The sequence below is a fragment of the Ictalurus furcatus genome, chromosome 20 (genome assembly GCF_023375685.1).
Source record: "Ictalurus furcatus strain D&B chromosome 20, Billie_1.0, whole genome shotgun sequence".
Classification (NCBI taxonomy): domain Eukaryota; kingdom Metazoa; phylum Chordata; class Actinopteri; order Siluriformes; family Ictaluridae; genus Ictalurus; species Ictalurus furcatus.
The window spans coordinates 2,427,886-2,455,848 of record NC_071274.1 but is presented as its reverse complement, the minus strand read 5'-3'; the positions used below and the strand labels follow the sequence as shown (position 1 = coordinate 2,455,848).

General features: G+C 41.0%; 1 protein-coding gene across 1 annotated transcript; it reads left to right on the top strand.

Annotated features, from left to right (window-relative positions):
* Positions 1 to 967: 967 nt before the first annotated feature.
* inhbab (inhibin subunit beta Ab) lies at positions 968 to 10,814 on the top strand. The gene is made up of 2 exons (XM_053650959.1): positions 968 to 2,376; positions 7,019 to 10,814. The coding sequence occupies exons 1-2, from the start codon at positions 1,929 to 1,931 to the stop codon at positions 7,813 to 7,815; spliced, it is 1,245 nt and encodes a 414-aa protein (XP_053506934.1). The 5' UTR covers positions 968 to 1,928; the 3' UTR covers positions 7,816 to 10,814.
* The last annotated feature ends 17,149 nt before the right edge of the window (positions 10,815 to 27,963 follow it).

Below are 27,963 nucleotides of genomic sequence, written 5' to 3'. Positions count from 1 at the left end.
AGCGAGTATCTATGCATCCCTACTTCTGAGGAAAAAAACTCCACGTATCTCTGCAGAATTTCACCCCGACCAAGTTACCACAAACAGATGACTCCCCGTTCATAAATTCAGATATGTTACTACAATATAATTACATATTGTCCATGCTGTGGTGTGCTACTGGCATACGCTGTCCATCGTGTGTCATAAGCCTTTTTCCTAGAACCGAACATAATTTACAAGGTGCAAACTTCTCAGTTTATCTCTGCTTCTGGTTTTGGAGCATGGTGTGTTTTCTCACTCTCATAGTCTATCACATGTTCGCAAGCCGTAACCGAGCAATTGTTTTCTTCACATCTGGTGTCTGAACACATCTGGAAAAGTGTTACTATCTGGCATAGTCGTGAACGAAAGAGAGATGGAGCGATCAGGACGGACTGATGGATGTTCTGCCTTTATTTCTGTAAAGGGAGAGACGTGAAGGCTAGTATTGACATCACAGCAGTCATAGTCATGATGATATCCATACAAAGTGCAAAACCGTCCTCGTTTATCTGACAGATTTTTAAGTTTGAGGGTCATACGTATCGAGAATGTGGGTATCTTCTATTAGAGAGAGAGAGAGAGAGAGACAGAGAGATTCCTTAAATTGTTTCACGTCTCTTGGGAACTTTTTGCACAGAATGAAATGGTGTTACTGGGGATGTACCACAAGAGGGAGTCATGTGGTGTCACTCTCATGCCTCCTGTTGAGAGCAAAGCTGCGTTTGGCACAGGTGGAACCTGTCACAGGTGTCATGTTTCTGCTCTGTTCCAGCATCAGACAAACTCTTATTTATTTCAGGCTTGTTTAAAATAAATAAGTTCACGCTCAGTAGGTTTCAGTTCTGCTTCTTGATCAACGGGCTGAGACAAATAGCCGAGCTATTTTTAAAAAAGTCCAACAGGTGACATGACATATGTTTGCATCACTCCTGCGAGCAGTCAGACTCTCGGTTTAATGATTAAATGTTAAATATGTAGCAAACTGGAGGTTTGGGCCATGTGGCCTATGATAACGTCCTGCAGAGTAGTTAATTCGGTGCAGAGAACACCCCCAGCGGTAGAGGAAATGCCCAAGCTGTGCTCGTGTGTGCATACGAGAGAGAGATAGAGAGAGAGACAGAGCATGAATGAGTCTGTGTGTGTTGCGAGAGCTATGTTGAGCCTTCGCCTCTCCATAACGCTGCATCCCGGGACAGAGTTAAAACACCAAGCAGGACAGCAGCAGATGGATTGATGCCGGGAGAGAGAGATAGAAAAAGAGATGTACAGGCGTGAGGAAAGTGTGACAGAGAAAGCATGCGTGAGTGAGTGTTAGGATCTTTCTGCCAGGGAAGAAAAAAAAAACTGTTACACATATTACTGGGGGAGTTGCAGAGAGAGAGAGAGAGAGAGAGAGAGAGCAAAAAAGGAAAGTAGAAGTTAGTGACTCAGAAGTAGTGAGGAAGATAGTAATAAACTGAGAGGGAGGAAAGAAGGGGGAGGAAGGTATAATTACAGAGAGAGAGAAAGCGAGAGGGTACACACAGTGGAGACAGAGAAAGAGAGAGAGAGAGGGAGAGAGAGAGAGAGAAAGAGTCAGAGAACTGTCTAACCCTGCCCACTTTCTACAAAACCATTGAGCTCCGGTGTAACGAGCTGCACTCTGTCAGGTTTCTCCTCTCCAGAGCTCTGCCATCTCTGGTCTCTGCAAGCTCATCAGGACCGAACTATAACCAGGACCGGGACTAAAAACACAGGATCAGAAGCTCCAGGACCTTGACAGCTTCCTATTTTCCAGCATGTTCACACCTTTTGGATTATTTTAGCTTTCTTTCCACGCTCACTTTGTTTTTATTTTCCTGAGGGTGGCCCGGTGCTCATCCACTCTAGCTGGAACCTGATCACGAGAAGCGGCGGTGCCCACAATGCCCCCTCTCGCCTTGCTGATGGCTCTGGCACTGCTCCTCTCCGGCTGCCTGTCTGGACGCTGTTCCCCGACGCCCTCGGGCATGCAAGGCACGACTCCTCTAGAGAGCGAGAGACAGGAAGGGTCTCGGGGGGCTGAGCAACAGGAGGAGGGTGGTCCGGTGAGTCCGTGTCCGTCCTGCGCCCTCGCCCAGTTAGACAGGGATTCAGAGCCTGGCATGGTGGAGGCGGTCAAGAGGCACATCCTGAACATGCTGCACCTGAGTGCACCGCCTAACATTAGCCATCCGGTGCCCCGTGCTGCCCTGCTTAATGCCCTGCGCAAGCTGCACGTGGGTCGTGTTGCACAGGATGGCACGGTGGAGATCGAGGATGAAGCAGAGGACTTCGGAGGACACAGCGCAGGTGACGAGCAGCCGTCTGAAATCATCACCTTTGCAGAACCAGGTGAGTAAAAAAATGAGGTTTGGGGGAAATAGTTAGAGATGTAGTCCCTTATCTAGAGAATATGATGTTCATAATCTTCAACTTCAATTGGTAAAACTCCAAAAAGCAGTCCTTTTTATGAAAGTGCACTGTGGAGTGCCTACAGATCACAAGGTCTACTCTCTTTCTCAGCAATAAGGATGAGAGGGCGAGAGAGATTTCTACCGGCCAGAATGCTACAGAAATAAACACATGCTCTCCAGCTGTGGAACTTCCAGCCAGGAAACTGGATTGGTCTGCTGTGCTACTGACAGAACTGTCTTCTGGGCATCTCTTAATCTTGGGTTTTGTTTGAAGTGGAACTTGTAAATCCGCTATCCGTGTTCAACGTAAATCAGACCACGGGACATTTTTTAAAAGATTTACGACCAGAGATTAGTCCTAATTACATGAAATCATACCTGTAGATTGAGAAAACCCACCTGCTTTTGAGAACCAAAAGCTTGCAACTTTATCATCACTGGTAGAATGCAAGAAGCATTTGCCATTGAGGATTAGAGTGAGCTTGTAACTATATTTATGCCCAAGTTTAAAGACCCATTTGACTGCTTTCACATGCAGACCTGTAGTTAAGATTTCTCCAAGGCTGTCTCTACCTGCTGTGGAGCTGCCGCTCTGCTCGCTCGAGGCGCTCTCTGATTTGTGACATTGCTCCTGTAATCACAGCGTAACTCTCAGACAGGAGGATGTCATCGCTGCCTTCAGCGCATCGAGGGGAACCGGTCATTAAAGAAAAGCGTGCAGGCTTGCAGAATACAGTGCGGGAATCGTTAATAGCCCCAGCGGCTCCGTCTCCGATAGTGTGGGACGACCAGAGCTGCGAAGGCATTCTGTTTTTAATTGGTTCCTCATGACTTATTTATAACAATGTCACGGAGCCACAAATCAGTATGGCATCTTTACGAAAAAGGGGTCACTGCTGTTTTTTCCCCTCTTAAAACACTGCTATTCTATCAATGAAGAAGTTTGCCCACCAACCTGATGGAATCCTTTTTTGGGAGGGCTGAGGTAACGTTTCCCTGGCAGAATGTTTCTAAAGATAACAAGTGGGGTCTATTTTTAGTTCACAAAGCCCCATTGTATACATTTTCCCTCTTTGCGTGTCTAATAGTGCGACCTATGCGTTGATTAATTGCATATTAGTGTACGCGAACGCAAGCAAGCTTACATAAGCGCCCACGGCTATAAATAGCCCCTTTTCAACGGACCTGAGATTTGAAAAGAGGGAGCCCTCTACATCTTTATGAGATCAGAGGGCGTTAACGATACTCCCGGCAATAGGGCACAGAGGGTGGCCGGTTTGCATCCATACAAACACGCAAGGTTGTTAGCTGTACATAATTACTCCATTCATCAAAATATGCGTCCCGATAATTGCTCGGGGATCAGCCGAGGCTGGGGAAGTGTTGGAGGGGGTTCTTTCAGCGCTTACTGAAAGAAAAAGGAAAGAGAGCGAGAGCGAGAGAGAGAGAGAGAGAGACAGGCTCATCCTTAGTTCTCCCAAATGAGCCGAAGGCATCATTAACGAGATTGCGGCATTCCCGAGTCAGGGATTCTGAAGCGGTTTCTTTGTGCCGAGGGAGCTTTATTTACAGCTGTTGTGATTTTCTGCAGCACCCTACGACGCCTCTCCAATCAACCCGGTTCCATTCAAGCCGCTTGCTCATTCATATGATAGACCAATTGAAGGGTCGGGGGGAAAGGGTGGGGTGGGGTGGGGTGGGGTGGGACGGGACGCGGAGAGAGAGCATTTCGGTGCCAATGATGGGTCAGGTCCAGGATTTCCTCACATGCCCTCTTGCCCATTGAAACTGGCCATGCAGAAATGGTACAAACCAACTCTGCCTGAAAAAGAGAGAATACAGCATGAACGATCAGGAATTCCAGTTAACCAGGATTGTTAGTTGATACAAAAGTCTATTCTTAGGACACTGAGGGGTGAAGACAATACGAAAGCAAAAGAGCAAAAGAATGAATTCTTTAAACATCCTGATCAGGGTTGAGATGGATACGGAGCCTATCCCAGGATCACTGGTCGTGTACACCTCGGAAGGGACTCCAAGAGCCAAACGCCAGCGTCCGTCAACCCCGGAGCTCAGAGTCAGCTTTTATTCAGATCCTCCACAATAAGATTCGATTTTAATCGATGTTTGAGTGTACTTCCTAGCACTCTTGGAGGTGTCGTACATTGTAACGCATTTTGATCCCATAAGCATTTTCATGATTGACCGTTTAATAAAGAACCCACTTTGCCTTTAAGTGCAGCGGCACAGCGGGATGGTACGCTCCACCGACAAACTGGGCACAGGAAGCCAGCCTAATGATAAGCACGAGATGATCACTGGACGTTTCAGCGGGGCGTGACCCTGTGTTTACGTGCTGAGCCTCACATGTGACCTCTGTCACTGCCAATGAAAGATTACAGCAGAGTCTTCATAGAGGAGAGAACGGATATGAGTGCAAACGCCAAAATCTGTCAGAGCAAACACAACGAGTCCCTGTAGGTTAAGAAATAAAGTCCAGTTCCGATTGTCAAATCTTGTTCAAACAGGAACGGATGTCAATAAACCTGAGTTGATAACGGTGCTGTAGTATCCCTCTGCCATCCTTTTACACCGAGAGAACATAAGTTATCTATTATACAAAACTTACATATCGTCATTAGGGATCGGAGCGTTAACACTTGGGCAGATTTGATTGTTCGCAGCGGTTTCAAATATGTAAGAGATAAAACACTGATATCAATGATCTTAAAGTCGTCGATTCGTTTCCTATAACGGCACACACTAAAGTATTTTATTCCTTATTCTCTTTTGAAGTTAATAAAACAAAACTACAGGCCCACTAGCTTATTATTTATATCCTACATTCGATCTCCTAAGTGTTTTTGGATCTACGTCACATCTCACATCATTTCAGTTTCTGTATGCAGCACGGGGTATTAGACATAATGGCGTAAGGTCAAAGGTGAAGAAACAAGGACAATTCAACTTAATGTAAAGGTTTACTCAACATAAAAGACAGATAATTGAGGTACACTCGTGAGCTTGAGAGAAAAAGAGTTTAGCTAGCTAGCCTATACTTGGAGTGGGCATTTTTACTAATTAGCTAAATTCTTTTTCGTGATTAAATGCAAAAAAAAAAAAAAAAGCAGTAATCAAGTATTTAATATTTAAGGATATGACAAGTTTTAACCATCTATTTTATGATACGAGTCCTACATTTGTTTTGTTCGAACCAATTTATGAACCTTATGATGATTTTGGAAATGCAAAAGTGTCAGTTCTGCCCAGAGCGAACCGATTGACTTTTTATTACCTCACTGAGCCCTGCTTCTCGCTAACACTTCTGAGAGTGAAATCAAAAGCAGGCCGCTCCATCAGTCATGCAGAGTGAGAAGGAAATTCAAAGCTTAGCAAAGTCGGTCCTCCATCACTGTGACACTCGATCTTTCACTAAGCAGTGTGTTTGACATTGTTATCCACCATGGATGGGAAAAATATCACTGCTCGGCTTTGTTTAAAAAAAAAAAAAAAAAAAAAAAAAAAAAAAAAAAAGTTTCTGATGTTAGATCTGAAGAGCCTTCTAAGATTTCAGACATTGCGAGAACTTTTGGGAAGAGATTTTATGGAAGATACAGGTCAGCTCCACTTGGATACCTGGAGGCGAGTGAGCACAAAGTCGCGAATGTAATCAGGGGTTTATCGAGCCAGATTTTCTGAGGGGAATAGCATCATCGCTCGCTGCTACATTGTTAAAAAGTGCCTTGGATAACCTGTAGCAACTGAATAAACAAAGCTGGGAAATTCTCGCTTAGTTTCCTAGAGCTCTTGTCTTCGGTGGAATATCAGATGACAAGGTGAAAGACAATATCGCCTGGATTCCTCTTCAAATCTCAGCACTGTTCCCATTATGAGAGCATTCACTGATTTTATATATTATATAATATATATATGCCAAAAGGGTCAAAAAATGTGGGAGGTTTCAATATTAAGCGGGCTGTCCTTACCAATAACATGTAACACATCATATATCTTAAGCAGACGTGTTAACTAAATAGTCGGAATGAGCAATAACTCTTTGCTGTTGATGAGAGCGGCGTGAGAGAGGCTGTATCTCGAATCAATAAATCATGTGCTGTAACTGAATCGGAGCAGGCTTACAGACTTACACAGTCATGTGCAAGTTATTGGGAAGGCCCTTGTCATAACATGACACGCTTTATGTACACAAACGGAGTGCCAGGATTTTAGCAGCAGGAAATGTTTTTATGGAGAAGGACTAGGTGTTGACGAAGGATTGCAGATGGTGGAAAGCAGCTCTAACTCTCACAGAGAGCGTTTGGGTTCCTGATTCCACTCCGCTGTTGCTAGCACTCCAATACACCAAACAAACACCTAATTATTTGGATCGTTTACTTGTACATCAACTGCCTAAATCTGTGTCTTGGGAATCGAAACTTGAGTGAGACTCTCGGGGTGGAAGGGGGAGCTTTCCGTTCGGCACGGAGTTAACCAGGATAGTCATCATGCTGTGAATACCAATTTTGCAGTCCAAAAATTGTCCACACTGACCTAATTTCTTCCTCTTATGTCTTTGGTAGTTGATGTTCCTGATACGGTGAAGTTTGACATCTCTAAGGAGAGTGCCGGACAGTCCGTGGTGGAACAGGCCAATGTGTGGATCTTCCTTAAACTGGCAAAGGGAAGCCACGCGAAGGGAAAAGTTTCCCTGCAGCTCCTGCAGTCCCCGAGTGTGAGTACAGATTCGAATCCAGACCCCCAGGATGAAGTGTTGGTGTCTCAGAAGATGGTGGATGCCCGGCGTAGTGGCTGGCACACCCTGTCTATAGGAGCCAGCGCGCAGGCGCTGTTGGACAGGGGCGGTGGAGAGCTGCGTTTTCGTGTGTCATGCCCGCTGTGTGCTGATGTGGGTGCAGTGCCAATCCTCGGTGAAGGAAAAGGGAAGGAGCACTCGCAATCACACCGCCCGTTCCTGATGCTGGTGCTACGTCCGGCTGAGGATCGGCAACACCGGCGCAGCAAGCGTGGCCTTGAGTGCGACGCCAATATGCGCGCGTGCTGCAAGCGCCACTTCTACGTCAACTTCAAGGACATCGGCTGGAGCGACTGGATCATCGCACCCTCGGGTTACCACGCCAACTACTGCGAGGGTGAGTGCCCAGGCCACGCTGCTAACATGGCGGGTACGGCGCTTTCGTTCCATTCCACCGTCATCAACCACTACCGCATGCGTGGCTACAGCCCGTTTGTCGGCATCCGGTCGTGCTGCGTTCCCACCCGTCTCCGCGCCATGTCCATGCTCTATTACAACGAAGAGCAAAAGATCATCAAGAAGGACATCCAGAACATGATCGTAGAAGAATGTGGCTGCTCATAAAATGAATGAAAATAAAAACTTAACCACAAACCTTGTGGAACTCTTATAAAACTGCTTAGCCAAGGTCGAAGCACATGATTGGTGGATTAGCAGCCTAGGCTGGCCCACAAACATTTCTTGAACTGTCATTGCTTTTGACTTGAACATGCTCTGTTCATGAACTGTTCTATTCAGGACTCTTGATTTGAGTGATCTCTGTGGCACTTTCATATAAATGTAAACAAAACGACAACAAAAAAAAAAAAGAGAAAGAGGCGTAATATATTTTTGTTATTTGAAGGGAAAGCGGAAATATGAGGGAACAGGTGCATGGTCAGGATAAAATGTTGTTCCGTGTTCTCTGCGCTGCAATAAAAAAAGAAGCATCTCGGAAATATGAATCCGAGGGGGAAAAAAAAAAAAAACGAACTATGCAACTGGTGTTATTGGATGTTCATTTTGTCAATCAATGTTTTTATGGTTTTCTCTGTGAACCCTTTTACAACAAAAAGTTGGTTGTATTTCTGTTTTGAAAAAAAAAAATACTTGAAGAAAAATAGTTGGACCAGCTACTGGAGCCAAACTATTATTATTTTTATTATTATTACCTATAAATTATGAATGTTGACGAAAAGTGATCAGGATTTGCACTACACCAACATTCTTATATCAGCCACACAAGAATACGATGTACATTTGGAACTTTATATATAGTATACCAAAGATCCTACGTATTACTAGCTTTCAGAACAATTCTTCTTAACGCCCAGCTCGACTGTGGTATTAGCCCAATTAGCACCAATACACAGCCAACTATACGTATCATCGTCTAATCCAGTTTTCTTCAGTGTTTCCTTAATGTACAGTTTTCATGCAACTTTATGGTCCAGGCGTTTAATGCCACGGTCTTACAGCCTTCCTACAAACCCCATCATGACACCATGCACCAAGATAAAATACGAGCTTTTCATGAACGAAAATGACTGACAAAACAAACCACGATATGTTGAAGGAAGCTTTTGGATGTTGAACATGTTGACTTTTTATGTATAGATCTCTAAGATGAGGTGACACGATGCATTGTTGTACAAAATGTGCTTGTTATGTTTTATATCTAATTTATTTTGCAGCATACTCTTTGCTTCACTATTAAAGCTGAACTGTACAAGTAATCCTCTCGTGCTGATTTTGTGTTTATTTATTAGTTGAGAGACCCAGCCAGTTTCTAGTGTCTAATTTAAGTATTTGTAGCTGTATCCCTTGAGGTTCATAAAGCTGGAGTTGATTTGTTCATTAGAGAGTTTGATGCTTAGCAGATGGACAGGAAGTGTTAAAAACATCCTCCAACTGGGGAAAATGGAGTTTAGCAATTCAGGCATGAGAACTTACTGAATTCCTAATCAAGTTTTACTTTTTTTTTTTTTTTTGGAGTGAACCATGTTTAGCAAACTTGAAGTTCGACTTCTCAACACGATATTTATTGTCATCTCGTCGACATAGACGTATTCAGTGGCATGAAATGGTGAAACCGATGCAGACTACATATGCAACTTGAAGAGGTCTAACCAATTTCATTTGAGTCTAAATAAACCTTTGCTTGTAGGGCTCTCTTTGAGCTGACCTGCTGTGTAAGGATAAGAGTGGCTGAGCCGAGGTGCAGTGGTAATTACTGCTCTCATCAGTCTGCAAATGAAAGCTATCTGGTTCTCTTTGGGACCTTTCAAAAAAAAAAAAAAGAGCAGTGCATTATTGCTTTCCTTGCCACATTAGAGGTGTGCATCAGGACTGGAATCCTGTGTGACTTAACAAAAAAGTCGCAGGAGCGAGCGTTTTTTTTTTTTTTACCTTTGTGTGGACGATCAGATATGAAGCTCATTACATTCAATACCATGGGAACTTACTGGGTCTAAATCACTAATTTGTTTATATTTTAGGAAATAGAATGAACTAATGTCACTAGGAAACATGAACAAGTTCAAACAAAAATAAAAACTGCGGAAGCAGATTGGTGCGATAGATCAAACTTTCTGCAGAAGTTGGTGGGATAAGTCAGAATAAATTCAGGAATGGTTATGAGTGGTCAGAAATCCTTTGGGAGTGGGTAGATGTGGTCAGAAATCCTTTGGGAGTGGGTAGATGTGGTCAGAAATCCTTTGGGAGTGGGTAGGTGTGGTCAGACGTCCTTTTGGAGTGGGTAGGTGTGGTCAGAAGTCCTTTGGGAGTGGGTAGGAGTGGTCAGACGTTTTTTGGAATGGGTAGGTGTGGTCAGAAGTCCTTTGGGAGTGGGTAAGAGTGGTCAAAAATCCTTTGGGAGTGGGTAGGTGTGGTCAGACGTCCTTTGGGAGTGGGTAGGTGTGGTCAGACGTCCTTTGGGAGTGGGTAGGAATGGTCAGAAATCCTTTGGGTGTGGGTAGGTGTGGTCAGAAGTCCTTTGGGAGTGGGTAGGAATGGTCAGAAATCCTTTGGGTGTGGGTAGGTGTGGTCAGAAGTCCTTTGGGAGTGGGTAGGAGTGGTCAGATTTCCTTTTGGAGGTGGCATGTTTGGTAAAAATTTAATTGGGAGCCGGTGGGATTGGTCAAAATTCCTTTGGGAGTGGGTAGGATTGGTCAGAATTTCATTGGGAGTGCATAGGATTGGTCAGAATTTCACTGCAGTGGGCAGGATTGGGCAGAATTCCTTTGGGAGTAAGCAGGAGTTGTCAGAATTCCTTTGGGAGTGGGCAGGATTGGTCAGAATTTCATTGCAGTGGTCAGGATTGGTCAGAATTCCTTAACGTGCAAGCAGGATAATTCAGAATTCCTTTGGGATTGGTCAGAATTGCTTCAGGAGTAGTCAGGATTCTTTTGGGAGTGGGTGGGATTGTTATACATTTCTTCAGAACCAGGAATAATTGGTCAGAATTCCATCAGAATCAGATGGGAAAAGACAGAATTCTTTTGGCAGCAGGCGGGACTGGTCAGAATTTGTTTGGGAGTGGACAGGTGTGTCAGAAGTCATTTGGGAGCAGTCAGGATTAGTTAGAATTCCTTCAGGAGCGGATGGAAGGCTCTAGGCCAGGCATTCTAAAACTGTTTACACTCAGGGATCCCTTTAACTGTAAAAATAAATAAATAAATAAATAAATAAACAGAAAGAAAATCACAGATCTCAGTACAAATTTATTTTGCAAACATAAAAAATGTTGGCTATTTATTGGACCATTTTCACTCATTACTGTATTGTTTTATAACAGTGTATTTCTGGGGAAAAATCCGTCATCTGTAGCTGTTGCTCATATGTACAATTTCGTCAGTTATTTCTCCTTGTTACAATCATCACACCCGTCTATTCCAACTGAACCTGAATTTCACAGCATGACCGCATTCCCATTGTGCAACTGATTAAAAAACAAAAAGCCATGCCAGATCTCCACCTAAATTACTTGAGATGCCTGAGCTGAGACTTTTCAACACCTGCTTATCCCGGTGCTTCTTCAGCAGGATATAAACCTTACATGCACTCCAGCTAATCCACGGAGTGCATATGTGCAAGGTGTTGACATGCTGTAGAAACAGTGTTTGTGAAATAACCTGTGCTGACATGTCTGTCTTGTGTTTGTAGCAATCATATAGCAAATTGTGTCAAGATGCACGATGAATTAAAAATAAATAAATAAATAAAAAAAACCCCAAAACCTAGAATGTCACTATTTACTGAATGGAATGTGGAGAATGTGTCGCATAAAATCATGCTGAGAATCAAACCTACAGATTACACAATACTGACTAGACGGTGAAACAAACCCATCAACCTTCCTTCAAGGGCACATACCACATGCTCACAGTGCCTGCTTTTTACCCTGAAGGTATAAGAAGAAGCTCTTGAAACAGCAGACATTCCTGTGGTTAATATATTCAGTAATGGTTTGGAGGACAGATGCAGTTTTCAGCTATTCGCATCCTTTTCTAACCTTATATTTATCAGCTCTTGGACTGTGTGACACGGTTCAGAGTGAGAACAGAGCACAGCGCAGCCCCCTCTCTGGTCATGATCCGAAGGTAAAATCAATATTGACCTATTCAGTAAATTCAGTAACCCGCTTTAGTAATTATTCACCCAAAAAAAAAAAAACATTAATAATAATATTGATAATAATCTAAAACTTTATAGAGCACTTTTCATACCCGTGTCAGCTCAATATGCAGTACAATTCCAGCTAATAATTTTTTCGAAAATTATTTATTAAAATGCAATTAAATATAATTAAAATGAAATTTACTACAAATACAAAAACATAAGAAGTACATTCAATTAAATGTCAAAAAAAAGAGATTTCAAATGCTTTTTAATAATGTAAAACTCAGTAAAACTCAGTATCACTTTGCATTAAGCCTTAATGTAATGTAATATTAAGTTTTAAGTGTCATATGGTTTTATTTACTTTTGCGCTAAACGCTGTCTAGAAAGACAAATATTAGTTCAATTTCAAATATATTATATTTACATGCAATGTATATATGTAAATGTATATAATATACATGATTCATTTCCTTTCACTTGTGACATTTTATACACTATCCATTCGATTTCAAATATAATTTTTTACACGATTCATTTATTCACGTGATTCATTTATTTACATGTGATTTTTTACTACACGATTCATTTATTTGGACATGATTTTTTTCAAATGATTCACTGATATTCACATGTGATTCCCCCCCCCAACATTTGTTTCCCCATGTGATGTTTTTGTAGGATTCATTTATTCGTGTGATTTTTTCCCCCCACTTGATTCATTTATTCGTACATGATTATTTACACACGATTCATTTGTTTTCCCATGCGACTTTTGTTCCACATGATTCATTTGTTTCCACATGATTTTTTTCCACACGATTCACTTATTTGAACATGATTTTTCCCACGATTAATTTGTTTCCACGTGCGATATTTTTACGATATGATTCGTTTATTTGTACACGATTTGTTCCAAATGATTCATTTATATTCACATGATTGTTACACGATTCATTTATTCTAAGGTGATATTTACGTGACTCCTTTCACGTGTTTCACATACGCATATTTCACAACTCGTTTCATTTCACGTGATATTTACACATTATAAATGTTTCTCAAATAAGACGTGGTTTCAATTTTAAATGTAATTTTCGAATGTAATTTGTTTGTCATGTGATCACATACTTCAGTTCACGTGTGTATTGTTTCTATAAGGGAACAACTGTAAACAATACCTATATAATGGCTATATTTTAACAGAAAGTGTTTTATATATTTAATGGCAAGCTGCTTAACAATATGACAAATGACCATGATATATTAAAATCCGGAAAAAATAACCAGTTCCTATCAATATGTTTTCTTTAAAAGCCCAATTGTTATTAAGCTTCTATGACGTAGCACTTCACTTGATTATTGCCGTATCACTGCGGATCCTCTGGATCCTCTTTATCACTGCGGATCTGTTCTACCGTGATGTTTTGTCACCCAAAAAGGCCTAGTGCTCATCCGGATCCCATCAGACAGAGCAGCTCCATTGCCCTGATAGCAACTCAGCACGGACACTTACTCAGAGCGTCCAAGACGAGCGTTATCTCGAGGCTGCCGAGGGCTTCATGTCATGCCAACCCCGACAGTTTTCAGGCGACGAAGGTAGAAAGGTCGTAAAGAAAGGAAACTGGTTCTGAAGTTGGTCTTGCTGCACTGACCTGTGGCAGGACTCCACACAAGGTGGTCTATTGTTTTCAAGGCTGAGGACAACGACGTATCATGTCCGCCGGCCTGGTCGGCTTTCTCACTTCCACAATGGGAGTGAGAGTGACTGGGAAATCTAACACTCACCTCTTTGTTCTGGGGGAAAAATTAGAACGGCAGCGTTCAGACTGCGCGGCTCCTGTGTTATCGCGACGAGCCCTTCTCTTCCCTCTCTGCTGAGACATGAACTCCTTTATGGTGCGCTGTATACCGACTCGCACTTGGCCGGCGGGAATGTAATACCTGCCGTGGGCACAGAAAGTGCATTCAGGACAAGAGAAAGGACCCAGATAAGACACAGCCTGGCATCGCAGAGCAGGACCTACACGACCCGGTCGGTCTGCGCGCTGACCTGTAAATCTCATCAACGTACCGTATTTGTCACGTGATTAGCTCAGGAAAAAGCGTTCCTACGCTCCAGATGTTCTCTGCACTAAAACGAACTGTTCAGTACAAAGTGTCATTTTAACACAAGTGAAGGTAAAACCTCAGAAGAAAATGTCAATGGCAATGTCAGTATGTGCATTCAGTCATTTTATTTAAAGTATAGCACAATTCAAGCACAGAGTTGTGTAGTTGAGGATTAACGGCCCAACAATGGCCTTGTGGCAGTGATAGGATTTGAATTTGTAACCTTTTGGGCACTAGCGCAGAACCCGAGCCACATCATATTTCATATAAACATCATATTTGCATAACATAACCCTAATTAACCTTATTTTCCTATAACACTACATCCTGAAGAAATTTATTGCTTCAAACTATTCAAATTTTTATTTCGCTAAGGACATGATATACTTTTTAATCCATGGAACATACACAAACAAGCTGTTTATCAGTAGTTCCCTTGTTTTTCACTCTTTAGAAGTTAGTAATTCAAAAAAAGCAGTCATGTTACCAAGAAAGCGGAATGCTAAATTTTACCTTCCATGAATGCTAAATAAAAAGAAAAATTCAAATATCCAAATCAACGTTTGCACATGTTTTAAAAATCCATTTGTGTGGAGCACCCGCCATACAACAACACAACTGTTTAAGTTGTGTTGAAATGTTGTGTTCTTTTTCCACGTATGACAGTGAATCGTGTGTATTATAAATGGCTTCGATAACGCAAATCTGATCATTTTGTCTAATCTCCAACCCCTGTACTGTAGGCGAGTATCTAAAAAGCCATACTAAATGAAACTGAGTCGTTGTTTCATCTGTTATGAAATCCACACACTATTTAAACACAGTACTGGTGAAATTAAAACGCAGACGCTTTTTTTGATATGACGGATCATGACTCCTAACACGACTAGAGTGTGAATCGACTGCCCTGAAGTAAACTGTAGCTAAGAAGAAAAAAAAAAACAGTTTCTCAAACGGCTAAAGTTCATTAATGTGTCTCTCTCAGCCAGGGTCACCATGTGCAAACTGGAGCTGGACTGATAACGGTGGCGCTGGTGCAAAGACGGCGTGCAAAGCCAGCTGAAATGGCAGTCAAAACGAGGGTAATATTCTGCAAGCAGAAAGAGTGTATTGACCGTCTTGGTCAGCGGCCAACGCTGGTGTCAGAAGCTTACGGTAAAGCATAGCATGGCACAATGCTGTTAAAAATTCCCTTCCAGGTGGCAAGATATCATTTTTTACATGTTTAATATCTATTCCCAGGTTCTGGTAAACACGTGCATGGAAATGTTTGTGAACCTATTGGATTTCTGCTTTGATTTCTCATAAACTTCTGATCTTCTACCAAGTCTTAGTAATAGACAAACCTGTTTTAATTTAATGTGCTTTTTTGTTTGTTTGTTTTTTTTTTTTTAAAAATTGATTAATCCCATTCGTAGTTCATGCTAGAGAAAGTATTAAATGACCCTTACAACCTCCTTTAGCAGCACTAATGGCATTGGTGCAAACATAGCAAACATTGTGCATTTCTGTCAAAAAAGTTCTAAACTTTCACCCACGGAAATTTAGTCCCAGAAGCATTACGGAAACGTTCAGGAAGACTTTGGTAAACTTTGCAAACCATTGGAAAACAGTGGCTTCCTCTGTGCTGCCTTCCATTACTAACACTACCAACTGTGAAGCATGGTGGCGGTAGCATCATGGTTTTGGGCTGCTTTCTTGTCTCAGGGGTCAAATCAGAGCCTGGTTGAGATGCTATGGCATGACCTGAAGAGGGCTGTTCATGCGTGAAATCTCAAAAACAAGGTTTCATCTTACTTTTTTCTTCTTCATAAACTATAGCTGTTTGTGTGTTATTAGTCAAGGCAGAATGTGTTCGTCTGTTATTATGATTCAGACGCATTTCATGAGTAATTATCCAGAAATCCATGACTAAAAATAAGTACATTTCCAAAAGTTAAGTTACAGTTTCTAAATATTGATCAACGGACTTAACTTTTGTCTCCAGGTGTAAATATTAAAACTAGCTTTTCGGCCTAATTTCACCTTTTTCAATTTTGAAAAAAACCCCACAAGGTCATTATTGTTCATTAAGGATGCTTGTGTTGGTCATCGTTAAATGTCATTATAATCTGTGACCATATGAACTTTGGTTAATATAATAATAGGTGTGGATTATTTAGCGTATGATTTAATAAAATAATTCATCGACGTGGTAGTTACTTTGTTAACATTACACATAGTGCGTCAGTGCTGAAGTTTATGATTTGTTCATGTTACCTAATGTGTTACATAATGTCCGTTAAGAGAACCTTAGTGTAAAGTATTACCATAATCCTTTTAATTACATTCATTTGAATTCCAATTAAATGATGACTTGCATTGTTTGGAGTTCAACATGCACAAACATCTCACAACATCTCAGTAGGCTAGCTTCTGATTTGCACATGCTTGCCATCTTTCTCAATAAGAAAACAGGAATTACAGTCACAGATGTCATGTCACCACTAAGTTACTGGACCAATTTGCAGCGTTGTAATTAGTCCGATTTACAGAGTAAGACCTTACTGACAAGAGGCAAGCTGATCATGTTTACGTTCAAGTTTAAGCCGCATTTTAAACCACCGTGGAATGGCAGCTACGCAAATCTGTGACGTGAGATCGTATCGATATTTCGCATGATCTGTAAACTGCTAGTGGTTCTCAATATGCATCGAGTGAAAACTCCCTACCACATTTTGGCTAGACATGAGAGCTGTACACATTGTACCCTGTATTTGTCCTGTGGTTATTCTCTTTTCCAACCTAGCCAGCTCTAGCATTCCTTATTGTTTAAGCTTTATTGGTTTTCAGTGAGAAGTGGTGGGTGGTAGAATGGTTCATGCGTGTGTGTCTTCAGGCCAAGCACGGTAACCCTGAAGAACAAAACAAATGAACGACCCAAACAATATAAATGAAAAACACAAACTGCATGTCAGAACTCAGTAGACGACAAAATAACAGAGCGGTTATCTTATGCCACAGTCATTTTTATTAGAATGGTTTGTTAGAATAATTGTATATTCTTTAAACAACACCACGTTCTATGTATAGTTACATGGAACATCCATGAAACAAGTTACTTCCTGTTCTCACTTACACTATAGCAGCTATAAACGGTCAGCTGTTCCTTCGCCAGCCTCTCTTTATCCTTTCTCTTCAAGAGCAGTGCATATTGTGACCAATCACTGACAAGCATGCGAGATAAAAACATCGTTGCTTGTCATGTTAGCGGGAAACCGCAAAGACCGTACCGAAAACTTTCCCACGGCGGAAAGCTTAAAGTTACAGCTTTACTTCTTTTACCTTACAAAAAAACGTTGACCTGACACCGGAGACTCCTTGTAAAAAAATGCCAAATAACCCGCTCCATACAGAAAACCTAACCACATCAACGATTACACACATTTTACATCTGTTTCTGTGGCCGTACGAGTCCCTGTGAACGAGCTGTTACTATAAAAATAAATAATGCATTAGAACGAGAGCATAAATATATACCTGTATTTATAATCGCACTATTGTCAAAGCTGCTGTTATAGAAAATTAATCAACACCTTCTGACTGATCAGAATCAAGAGATTAGCATCAACGTCAGCACTGATGATGAATAGTTAGATAATTAATATTGTGTATGGATTATTTCCTATTTACTTCATTCCCTTTGATCCAGAGTTGCTGTTCCGTCTCTTTCTTTAAGCTTGTTTTTGTTTTTTGGGGGATTTCCTAGTATGTTCCCGCTACCGGCGCCAAGCAATAAGTAAATTCTCTTCAGTTTATCTTTGGAAATGTCTTATTAGTTTCACTGAGAAACCCTTCGAGCTTAAAAGCAACAAGCACACTCGTACGTAGAAGGATGCGTGCAGATCTGAGAAAAGTGTGCCAGTTTCATTTTATGCGTATGGTTTGGCCAAAACCATGACAAATGTAGAGTGATTGTAATCTCCTGGAAAGTTGAGGTTTTGGAAATGAAGTTTAGTCATGACCACAGCAAAAGACACATGGCTTTGGAAAGCTGGGAGATGAATAAATTGGAGAATTCTCTCTTTACCGTCGAAACCAGTCATGCTTGAGTTGGTCTGTCCGGATAGAAGCCAGGTCTGTAGACACGCTATGATGTGAGCTTCGTCCATCGTGGTATTCGAGGCCCAGGGGGAAGTGACGTATCAAAGAGGTAAGCTGCTGTTGTCTCCTGCCACGCTGACCTCAGGATCCTTGCTTCTAAATGGTATTTTTTGCAAAAATATTGTCTGATTAAAGCTTTTCTCCTAAGCCAGAAACAGGGTTTGGGTATCACTTTATAACAGCAACCTTTCATTTTCAGGAGTCAATTCAGGACATGTTGAAATGTTTATGATCAGGTGTAAGCATGCATTAAAAGTTGGCAAGGCCCCGTTAAGGTAAATTTACCGGATTAAACAGCTCTGCTTCTCTGTTTTTGTCATTCCATACAATGGCCACCCAGGATCAAATCCCAGATATGCTGAACACTGGGCTAAGTACAAAACCTCAGATAATATGTTTACTAAACCTTGTAACCAAAGTGATCTCGGGGGAGCGGGAGGGGAAGGGGGGGGGTACCCCAAATCATGCCATAAAATATGTGCAGCCAATTTAAACTTTTTATATCACAAATTGCAGCTTTACACATCATGATGTGATTACAGCATGATTTTCACTTGTAGAACATGAAACTTGAACAATTCACGTTTAAAGCCTGTGTCTGCTTAATCGATTTGTATGGCTTTGGCACATATGCTGGTTCCATCTTGATTTTTGTCTTTCCTGTGTCTTGTGGTCTCGGGTCATTCTAAATGCCCTATTTATAGATGGGAATTATCCAGTTAGAGGAAATGGTTTGAGGGGAGAGAAAAAAAACACACATCTATACTGATATTTCACTTACCTCAAGTGTCTAAAGTTTGCTTCTTCTGTTTTCCCCAGGCGCTGGAAGTCTAACATTGCTACCACATAGCTAATGGAAATTGATGAAAACTTCACTGACTTTCCACTAAACAGGTCGGCTCATTAAATCACGTACAACAGACTTGCCTTTGTGCTGACTCACTACTGCACAACATAACATCACTATGGCACTAAACTGTATAACAGCTGATCATGCAGATGGTTTTAACATGCACTTCAGTTAGAACAGTACCAATGGTCAATACTAAGATTTCATTAGCCTACTTTGTTAGCCTCATAACTCTAGTGCAGAAATAAGGGGGCACAAGCAGATCTCCGTCATCTGTTCACTACATTTTACTACGTTAAACATTACTTACAAGCGAAATGAATATATACAGAGTTTGATTTACAAAGACCAGATTTGTTCAACTTTGGATTCATTTCTATTATCAATAACCTTCTGAAATAGACATGAACAAGAAGATCTGTTGACTCTTTTTTAGGCCTTTACATTACTAGCCTGGCTAGCTGGGTTGGGAACTAGCTAGTTGCATTGTTTTTTTCTGTGTAGTGAGAAATGTATGTATGTATTTATTTATTTATTTTACTTTTCATTCACTGAATGTGTTTATTTGCTAACCTTTTAATTTGATCTTGGCAGCCGAGAAAAGTACATTGTAGCTAGTTATGTCCTTGTTTAAGGGGTTTTTTAAAATAAGCCAATTAGGGTATCTCCAGAGAAAAATCTATTTAGCAAACATTGCTAGCAAAACTGACTATTTTGCTGAGGTAAAATATAAGCATTAATACTTAAGGTACTAGAGTTTTATAATAAAAAAAATCAAACGTTTAATACACTGAATATGTTTTTACAGGATTTTCTCCATTGTAGGACATTTACAGTAACAGCTACTGACTAGCTACTTAGCTACTGGTTTTTGTGGCTTTTGTTCTGTTTCTGTGTAGTAAGACTTTTATAGGCTGCCAAGATAAAATAAATTTGAACCTTTTTTGTCTTTGTTTAAGGGATTTTTAACTCATTTATGGCATATCTCCAGAGCAATTTACTAATATCTGCTTAGCAAACTTTGCTAGCCAGACTGACCATTTTAACTGAGGTAAAATATATTAATATAGCTATTCCCCCCAATTTTTTTTCATTCATTTTTATTTATTTATTTATTTATCTTTTACATTTCATTCACTGAACATGTGTTTGATTATGGATTTGATTATTTTTATTTTTTATTTTTTTTTAGACCCATTCAGTTGCAAAGATGTACTGTATGACCGGCTAGCTACCTTAATAACCAGTTGGTGTGGCTTTAATTTATTTTTCTGTGTAGCAAATGTTTCATACCTACCGAGACAAAATAGTTTTTAGTGCTTATGTTAATAATAATTTGTAGACTTTAGAATGCCACCCTAAAAGGGTGTATCTACATAGCATGCATAGCTCCTTCATTACCTTAACAAACAAAAAACAATCAATTCAAAAAATTCTAAGCGTGTTCCTTAATATATGATGCATTGTTGCCCGAGGTTTTTGATTATTAAATTTGATATGTAATGAATCGGTGATTCACAGTACAGCAAGACTGAATGGCAGTGAATAAGGGAGAGAGTAAAGTGATTATGGTGAGTTGCACATGGTGTGTTGGCCTCACATGCATTTTTCCTCTGATCGTCCTGGAGATGCTGACTCACTCGCACAGCAATTGTGGGTGATTAAAGTGTAAATGCCATGTGTGCCACCTCCACATACTATGCACACACACACACACACACACACACATGTGCCAGGCCAGGAATCACGCACTCCATCATACATTCACAACAGTGCATATCCTCTAAAAGACCACGTATACAGTGTGCACATCCTGTATTACAGGCTATATCTGTCATATTCCTGTGAACTCATTGCCATTTTTATAGGTCAGTTAAATCAAAGTACACTAATGTGCATCACACTTCTCTCTCCGTGGCAAATTACAGCCAGCCATTATCATGGAGCACGTGGTGTGTGGGAGCTCATTAATAATGGCTAAAGTGTTATTGCGAGCGTGTTTGTAGTTTAGACTTGCTCTGTTTAAGGATGTGTCAGATGAGTAATGAGAATAAAACCCTGCGATTATAAACACGAATCCCAATAACACAGCTTAGTTTGGTTACATTATAAGTGAATAATGCATGCAAAGAGTTACTTTTTATTTATTTATTTATTTATTTAAAAAAAAAAACAAGCAGTTAATGCTTCAAGGGCAAATAAAAAGTCCTTCTGTAGAATTTAAAAAGGTTAACCTAGTGCTTGAACATGTTGTTCTGTCTCTGTGAATCTTAATGTTTATTACACACTCCAGTATGTGCCAAGCTGAAGAGGTACAATTTGTCCTTTGCTATTTTTTGACTGGTTTTATGGGGCTGTTGCATGAGTTGTATATTTACATGGTTGACGCTTCAAGATGTCCATGTGCACGCAAATACCATGTCCTGAGAGCTCCGTTCTTGCGATGAGATGAGTGAAACTCGGATTTTGCTATATTTTGATTAATTCTGATGCTTAAACAACGACTTAGAGGAGATATTTACTGGTTGAAGAGGTTGGCGATGAGTGCAGACTTGCCATTGGTTGAGGTGATGATGACACATCCGTCACGAGGCAGCAGCATGCCTCTCCTCGTCCTCGCTGTCCCTATGGTGCTGCCCTAACCCCCACATACACACCCTCAAGTGCAACCCACTTAAAGTCCGGCCTCTCTCTCTCCCTCTCTCTCTCTCTCACTCGCTGTCTCTCTCTCTCTCTCTGTCAGTTCTGCCCACTATGCTCCTAAGAGAGAGGAAAAATAATAACATCATTACAGATCTGCCCTTGGAAGGTTGCCCTCGGCTCCCCTCCACCTATTACCCCTCCCACACTTCCAGCTGGGTGTATTATGTACTGATGCTTCTTGCTCATAGTCATACATGAGCGACTGCAGGGTTGGACCTACCGTCAGCAAACACCTTCGCTGATTCGAGTCTATTACTTCCACTTAAAATGGCTGAGCGTGGGAGACTTCAGCATTTAAGTCATCTCGGAATGACCGGAAGAAAAGAAAAAGAAACTCACAGCCGTGGAAGCCAGGATTGTTTTTAGCCGCACTATGACATTCAATAATTCTCCAATGCCGTCTAGAAACAAAAAATTCGGAAAGAGTGATTTTGAGAACATGAAGATAATTCGTTATATAACACAGCACCGATTGTCTGATTGGTCAGAAAGTGTCGATTCATTTTCTACAACAGCAGCTCGGACAGTAGTTCGGGCGGAAAGACAAATCACGTTTATGTTCATGCATTCATTTTTATACATTATCATTTCTATAGTGAATTCTTGTGTGATGGACATCCCAGATAAACAGATTTAAAATCACTAATCGTTTATTTAACGTTTATGGAAGGAGTCTCCAGTGTCAAAAATCTAAAGCTGTAACGATTTATAGCTTTTTTCACATATTGTCTGCCACGGAAACCACACACGCTGTGGTTTGTGTCATATTTAGGGATTATTAACTTGTCTTTAGTGTCTCTAGGGTTCTCGCAGGCAGATTGATCAAAAACCTTCTTTTATCTCTACATGTGCACTACACAGTGTGTCCTGTCCAGTGTTGGCTTGATTAGCTTTTTGATGTTTTGCCCTATGCTAGCAGTGATAGATTGCTCTGAGTCACTTTCCTATGGCCTTGTGTATGTGTGTGTGTGTGTTTTCAATGAAATTGTGCACATCATGTTGCTGGATCAGTGCAAATAACTCTCGCTTGCCCTAATTTGTCGACAGTTTAATAATGATACTTTGCGTGAAGGTATTCAGCAACCTCTAGAGGAACCGACCACAGAGTGGATCCACAGATAAATATGCCTTAGGTAAGACATTCTTTCAATTCTGTTCAAAATTTTCTCACCATAGTTTTGGATAAAGAAAATCATGAAGCACCAGTAACCAGCTTTGATCTGGTGATCTGAATGGCCACTTCAATATTTTCCCGATTTTTGACCATGTCATTGAACTACCAGAGTACTACCTCTCACTTCAGCAGCACCATTTAGAACAGGAACTGATTTGTTCTTGGGTTTGGCCATCCTTCCTTATGTTTGAGTATGTTTCCTGGTTTCTATAGTAAACGAAAGGTTGGCTAGAAAAAATATCCACCAAAGAACTGCAAAACAGATTATGTGGTTGAGGTGATGAACATTTAAGCCGTTTTACCACGCAGACTTCCAGACACATGTTTTCCCTGCAAAAGACTAACTGCTCCAAATAACATTTTCACGTAATATTGAGGAAAGTCTTCCAGGACATCCTGTGTAGTATGTTTCATTGCAGTTGATTGTTTTTCCTGACGCTTTACGTCGAGTCTTAGGTTCATACGGTCATAGAAAAAAAGTCACCTTCTGCCAGTGATTTCAATAAGAATAACGTGTTGATGGATAGCCGCCAATAAAACAGAAGACAGCCAGAGTGGTCTAACGTAGCCGTACACAGTCTGGAGTGGAGCAGCCATGTTTAAATTCAGTTTTCTTTACAATATCCCACCCCCCCCCCCCAAAAAAAAAATCATGAATCCTCACCAAGAACTTCAACATATCAGGTATGCATATGGCGGCTTTCGTTGCTAGGCTGTGTTAAAATAAATATTGATCTGAGACCGAACATATCGTTAAACTATTTTCTTTCACCATCACTGTCCTCCATGTTTGTTTTTCTCATTTGCCCTCAGAGCTGCTTGACCTGATTGTTTGTGAAATAAAATACTCTGTCACCTGGTGAACAAGCTCCAGTTTGCAGCGCTGTTACAGAGCTGCCACATTCCCTCCACCTTCGTTTTCCTTCTCAAATCTTTGCTAATTTAGGACTATCATGAACTTCTGACATCTCTGCCGTGGCGTGTGGGTGGAGTGGTTTTGGGTCTTTCTGGATGATGATGTAATAGTGGCCACATCAGAGCAACTGTAGCCAGACTAGTGGGACTCGGAGCCATGGGGTTAGTATTTGTTAAGTGCTAGATAGAAATAAACGAATGGCTGTTGGATGGAACTTGGAGCTAAATTTAATACAGAAGCCCATGGAATATTCATGTAGGATTATTATACAGGGTGACCTGCTAACCACGAAAAGGAATAATGAGTAATCCTGGTAAGGAGGGACTTAAAATACAGTATATTTTTGGTATGGTCCTTTCACAAAATGTCCCTCATAGAAACCAGGAAATGGTAAACTTTTATTTATTTATTTATTTATTTATTTATTTATTTATTTATTTATTTATTTATTTAATGGTGGCTTAGTGGTTAGCACGTTCGCCTCACACCTCCAGGGTCGGGGGTTCGATTCCCACCGTGACCCTGTATGCGCGGAGTTTGCATGTTGTCCCCGTGCTGCGGGGGTTTCCTCCGGGTACTCCGGTTTCGTCCCCCAGTCCAAAGACATGCATGGTAGGCTGATTGGCGTGTCCAAAGTGTCCGTAGTGTATGAATGGGTGTGTGAGTGTGTATGTGAGTGTGCCCTGCGATGGATTGGCACCCTGTCCAGGGTGTACCCCGCCTCGTGCCCGATGCTCCCTGGGATAGGCTCCAGGTTTCCCCGTGACCCTCAAGGAAGGATAAGCGGTATAGAAGATGGATGGATGGATGGATGGATTTTTTTGACCATTTTTGAAATTCTCATTGTCCAAAATATCTGTCCCATCATTAATAAATAAGTGACGTTAACAATACTTGTCTAATATTAGCTAAGCCTGACATACTTTGATAGGTTTTATTTCACATTTCACGTTAATAAATACTCAAATTTAACTTGGCGCCGAATTTCAAGAAGGAAAATCGTGTCGAGATGAGCGCACCGTGCAAAATGTTATTAATGTGAGATGGGGGAAGGGGTGTGGCTTCCAGGGGGTCAGTTTAAAATGATCATTCTCAGCGATTCCTGATTCATATCTCGATGGGCTCGTCGGCCATTTTTATTGGTTTGGAAAAAACGCCATATTTTTGAGTGATAACTCATAGACGCGTACTCCCATGTTAAAATGCGGAGCTCCGATGCAAAAATGTCTGGAGGTTGGCGAGTCTGTAAGAGTTTCGAACATTTTAGATTTAACCTATGTACTATCTGCTCTCCCTATTAGATAATCCAGCAAGCAAACTAGAAGAACTTCTAATACTGGGCTTCTATACAATAAGCCTTCTGACTTCTCTTCACTTGTAATGAAGTTAAAAAGTAAAGGTTAATGGAAAAATATAGATGCACAGTTGAGTCACCGATGTTAAATGCACTCCTACATAGTTCACTGAGATCACAGAGTGGGCTCTAGAGGAGATCATTCATTACTTAGTGCTGCAAAATTAGCCGTCTGCGTTATACACTCTATGCACAGTACACATCTATAATAAGAATATATGGTGTATGACATCAGTTGCATTCACGACCCGTAACCACGCATGCACATATGATCTCAATGATATCATAGCCACAGATATTCAAGGAGCAAAATGAAAGATAATACACTGGATTTTGTTGTGTTTATTGTTTCCTGGAGTGTGTATAGATGTGAAAGAAAGATTTAGCTAGGTATACGCTGGTGTCAGTGGTTTTGTGGTTGAGGTTGTGTTTGTGTTTGAGGACGCTCCTGTGACGCAGTGTCTAGTGTATAGCCAGGTGATTGTGATTCTGGCGTCTTATGGCGCCTGAGTGTTTGCTGTCGGTATATGAGTCACTGGCTCATTTAAGAAACGCCTCAGAAAGAATTCCTGGCCTTAGTCCCCTTATTAAGGCACATATGCTTGCCTCGCAAAGTGGATAAGGCTAATCGGGCATTGTTTTGATCTTTAGGACTTGTTTATGGGATGGTTTACAGCTGCATGTGATGCACTTTTAGTCTTTTTGGAATGCTAAAAAAAGCATCATTAGTGTTAGCTAACATGTTGTTACCTTGGTTGGTGGAGACGACGATCGTTTTTGTTTTGTTTCGTCTTGCAAATTATTCAGCTTAATGAATTTACACACAGGTATGAATCCCAACTATGATGTCGTGCTGCATTCCTAACATATGTAAGGAAGAAAACATGATGGGCGCGCTCTTATAAACGATCAACGACAGGGATCATAGTTAGTGTTACCAGCCCAAAGAATACAATAGCAGGTCCTGTTTTGCTTCATTCCACTTATACCATTATGCCATTTTTTTAATATACAGTACGAAAGAATGACACAGTACTTTTTATCTGTTTATAGTTACAATTCTGCTGCTGTTAGCCCTCATTTGCTCAAGGAGTGTCCATCTACAGACTGCGATCCAGCTGCGTGTCCTGTACATGACTTCAAAAACACGCCCTTCAAATATTTCCGAGTAGCGCCCAGCCCTACTTTAATTGATGGAATCAAAAAGGTACGGTTTCTCAGAAATCCTGTCAAATCGGCTATTTTAACTTCTAGCTTTTAATCTGGCGTTAACAATCGACAATGAGTATGACTTAAAATTCTTTCAGAAATCTTGTCCGGTTAGTTTATCCCTGCTGAAAAATGCAGCTCGTTCTGACCAGCTGCCAAAAACGCGGGCCGAGCTGGTCAAGCTGGTAGACCAGCTGGTAAGTGAAAGAAAACAATTTCTGAATCTACTAAAGCTACAGTGGAGTAAGTTATTTTTAAGTGACAGTAACAGAACTGGAAAATCTGAAACGCTTATTGATCAATTTAGACGAGTATGCATCATGACCAGTAAGAAATGACCCCGGTATTATATATTCTGTCCGGATGAACATGTTTGTTTGTTTGTGTGTCGTTATTTACACAAGCCCTGGATTAGGTTTACACGAGGAAGTGGGTAATGATGCACGCGAACATGTCTGGAAAGATTACACCCTATTTGACCATATATAAAATAACTAATAGAAATTAATACACACTCACTGTTCACTTTAATAGGAAGACCTATACACCTGCTGGTTCATGCAATTATCCAAATCAGCCAATCATGTGGAAGCAGCACAATGCATAAAATCATGTAGATACAGGTCAAGAGCTTCAGTTCATGTAGGAAAAAGACCAGAGAAGTGTTTTTTTTTTTTTTTTTTTTTTCCAGTTTCTGTGAGATATATACACCCTGTGTGAACCGTTCTAAAGATATACCTCAGGGTTTCGTTCATAAGGAACTGGGGATGCAGATTCCTTTTGAGGATGTGGTTCCTCTGTGAGCCAGAGTGTGTGTTTGTGTGGTTCAGGGAACAGATGAATCACTAGAAACAGAGACTTGGTCCTCAAAAAGGCCACGAGGGCTTTGGAAAGATGTGGGCAGCAAATCTGAGGGGGAACATGTTCGTTAATTAAAATGTGTCTCAGGCGAATCATTACTATTTCTGTCTGTATTTACTGATTTACTGTTTTATTTATTTATTTGTTTGTTTATTTATTTATTTATTTCGGCGTTATGACCAATCTTCCCAGTGTGACGTGTGAAAAACGGTGGTGTTCTCCATCAACACCTTCATTACTTCGCCTGCGTGATGCGTCCGCCCACCTGCCAGGCCTCGGTGAGTGACTCTGATTGGTGAGGAACAGGCCATGTGTGGGCGCAGAGGTGTCATTCTCATATTAGTGGCTCTCACACTGCGTGTACCTACACCCCGTGGTCTATTCCATCACTCACAGAGGATGAGGATGATGATGATGATGATGATGATGATGATGCCCACTTAGAGTGGTGAGGAATATTTTACGCATAACATTAAACCAGAGATAGACTTGCATTTTTTCCTCCGTCATAGTGTGTTACACACACACACACACACACACACACACACACACACACATAATTAAGAAGACATGCGTTATGTAAAGTCACACACTTCCGTACACACACACACACACACACACACACAAGTAAGAAGACATGTGGGATGGTACAATGTAAAGTTATGCACGCCTGCACACACACACACACACACACACACACACACACACACACAAACACCCCCACACACATGCATACACATAATAATGAAGAAGATGTGAGATGGAAAATTGCACACTCCTACACATGCACA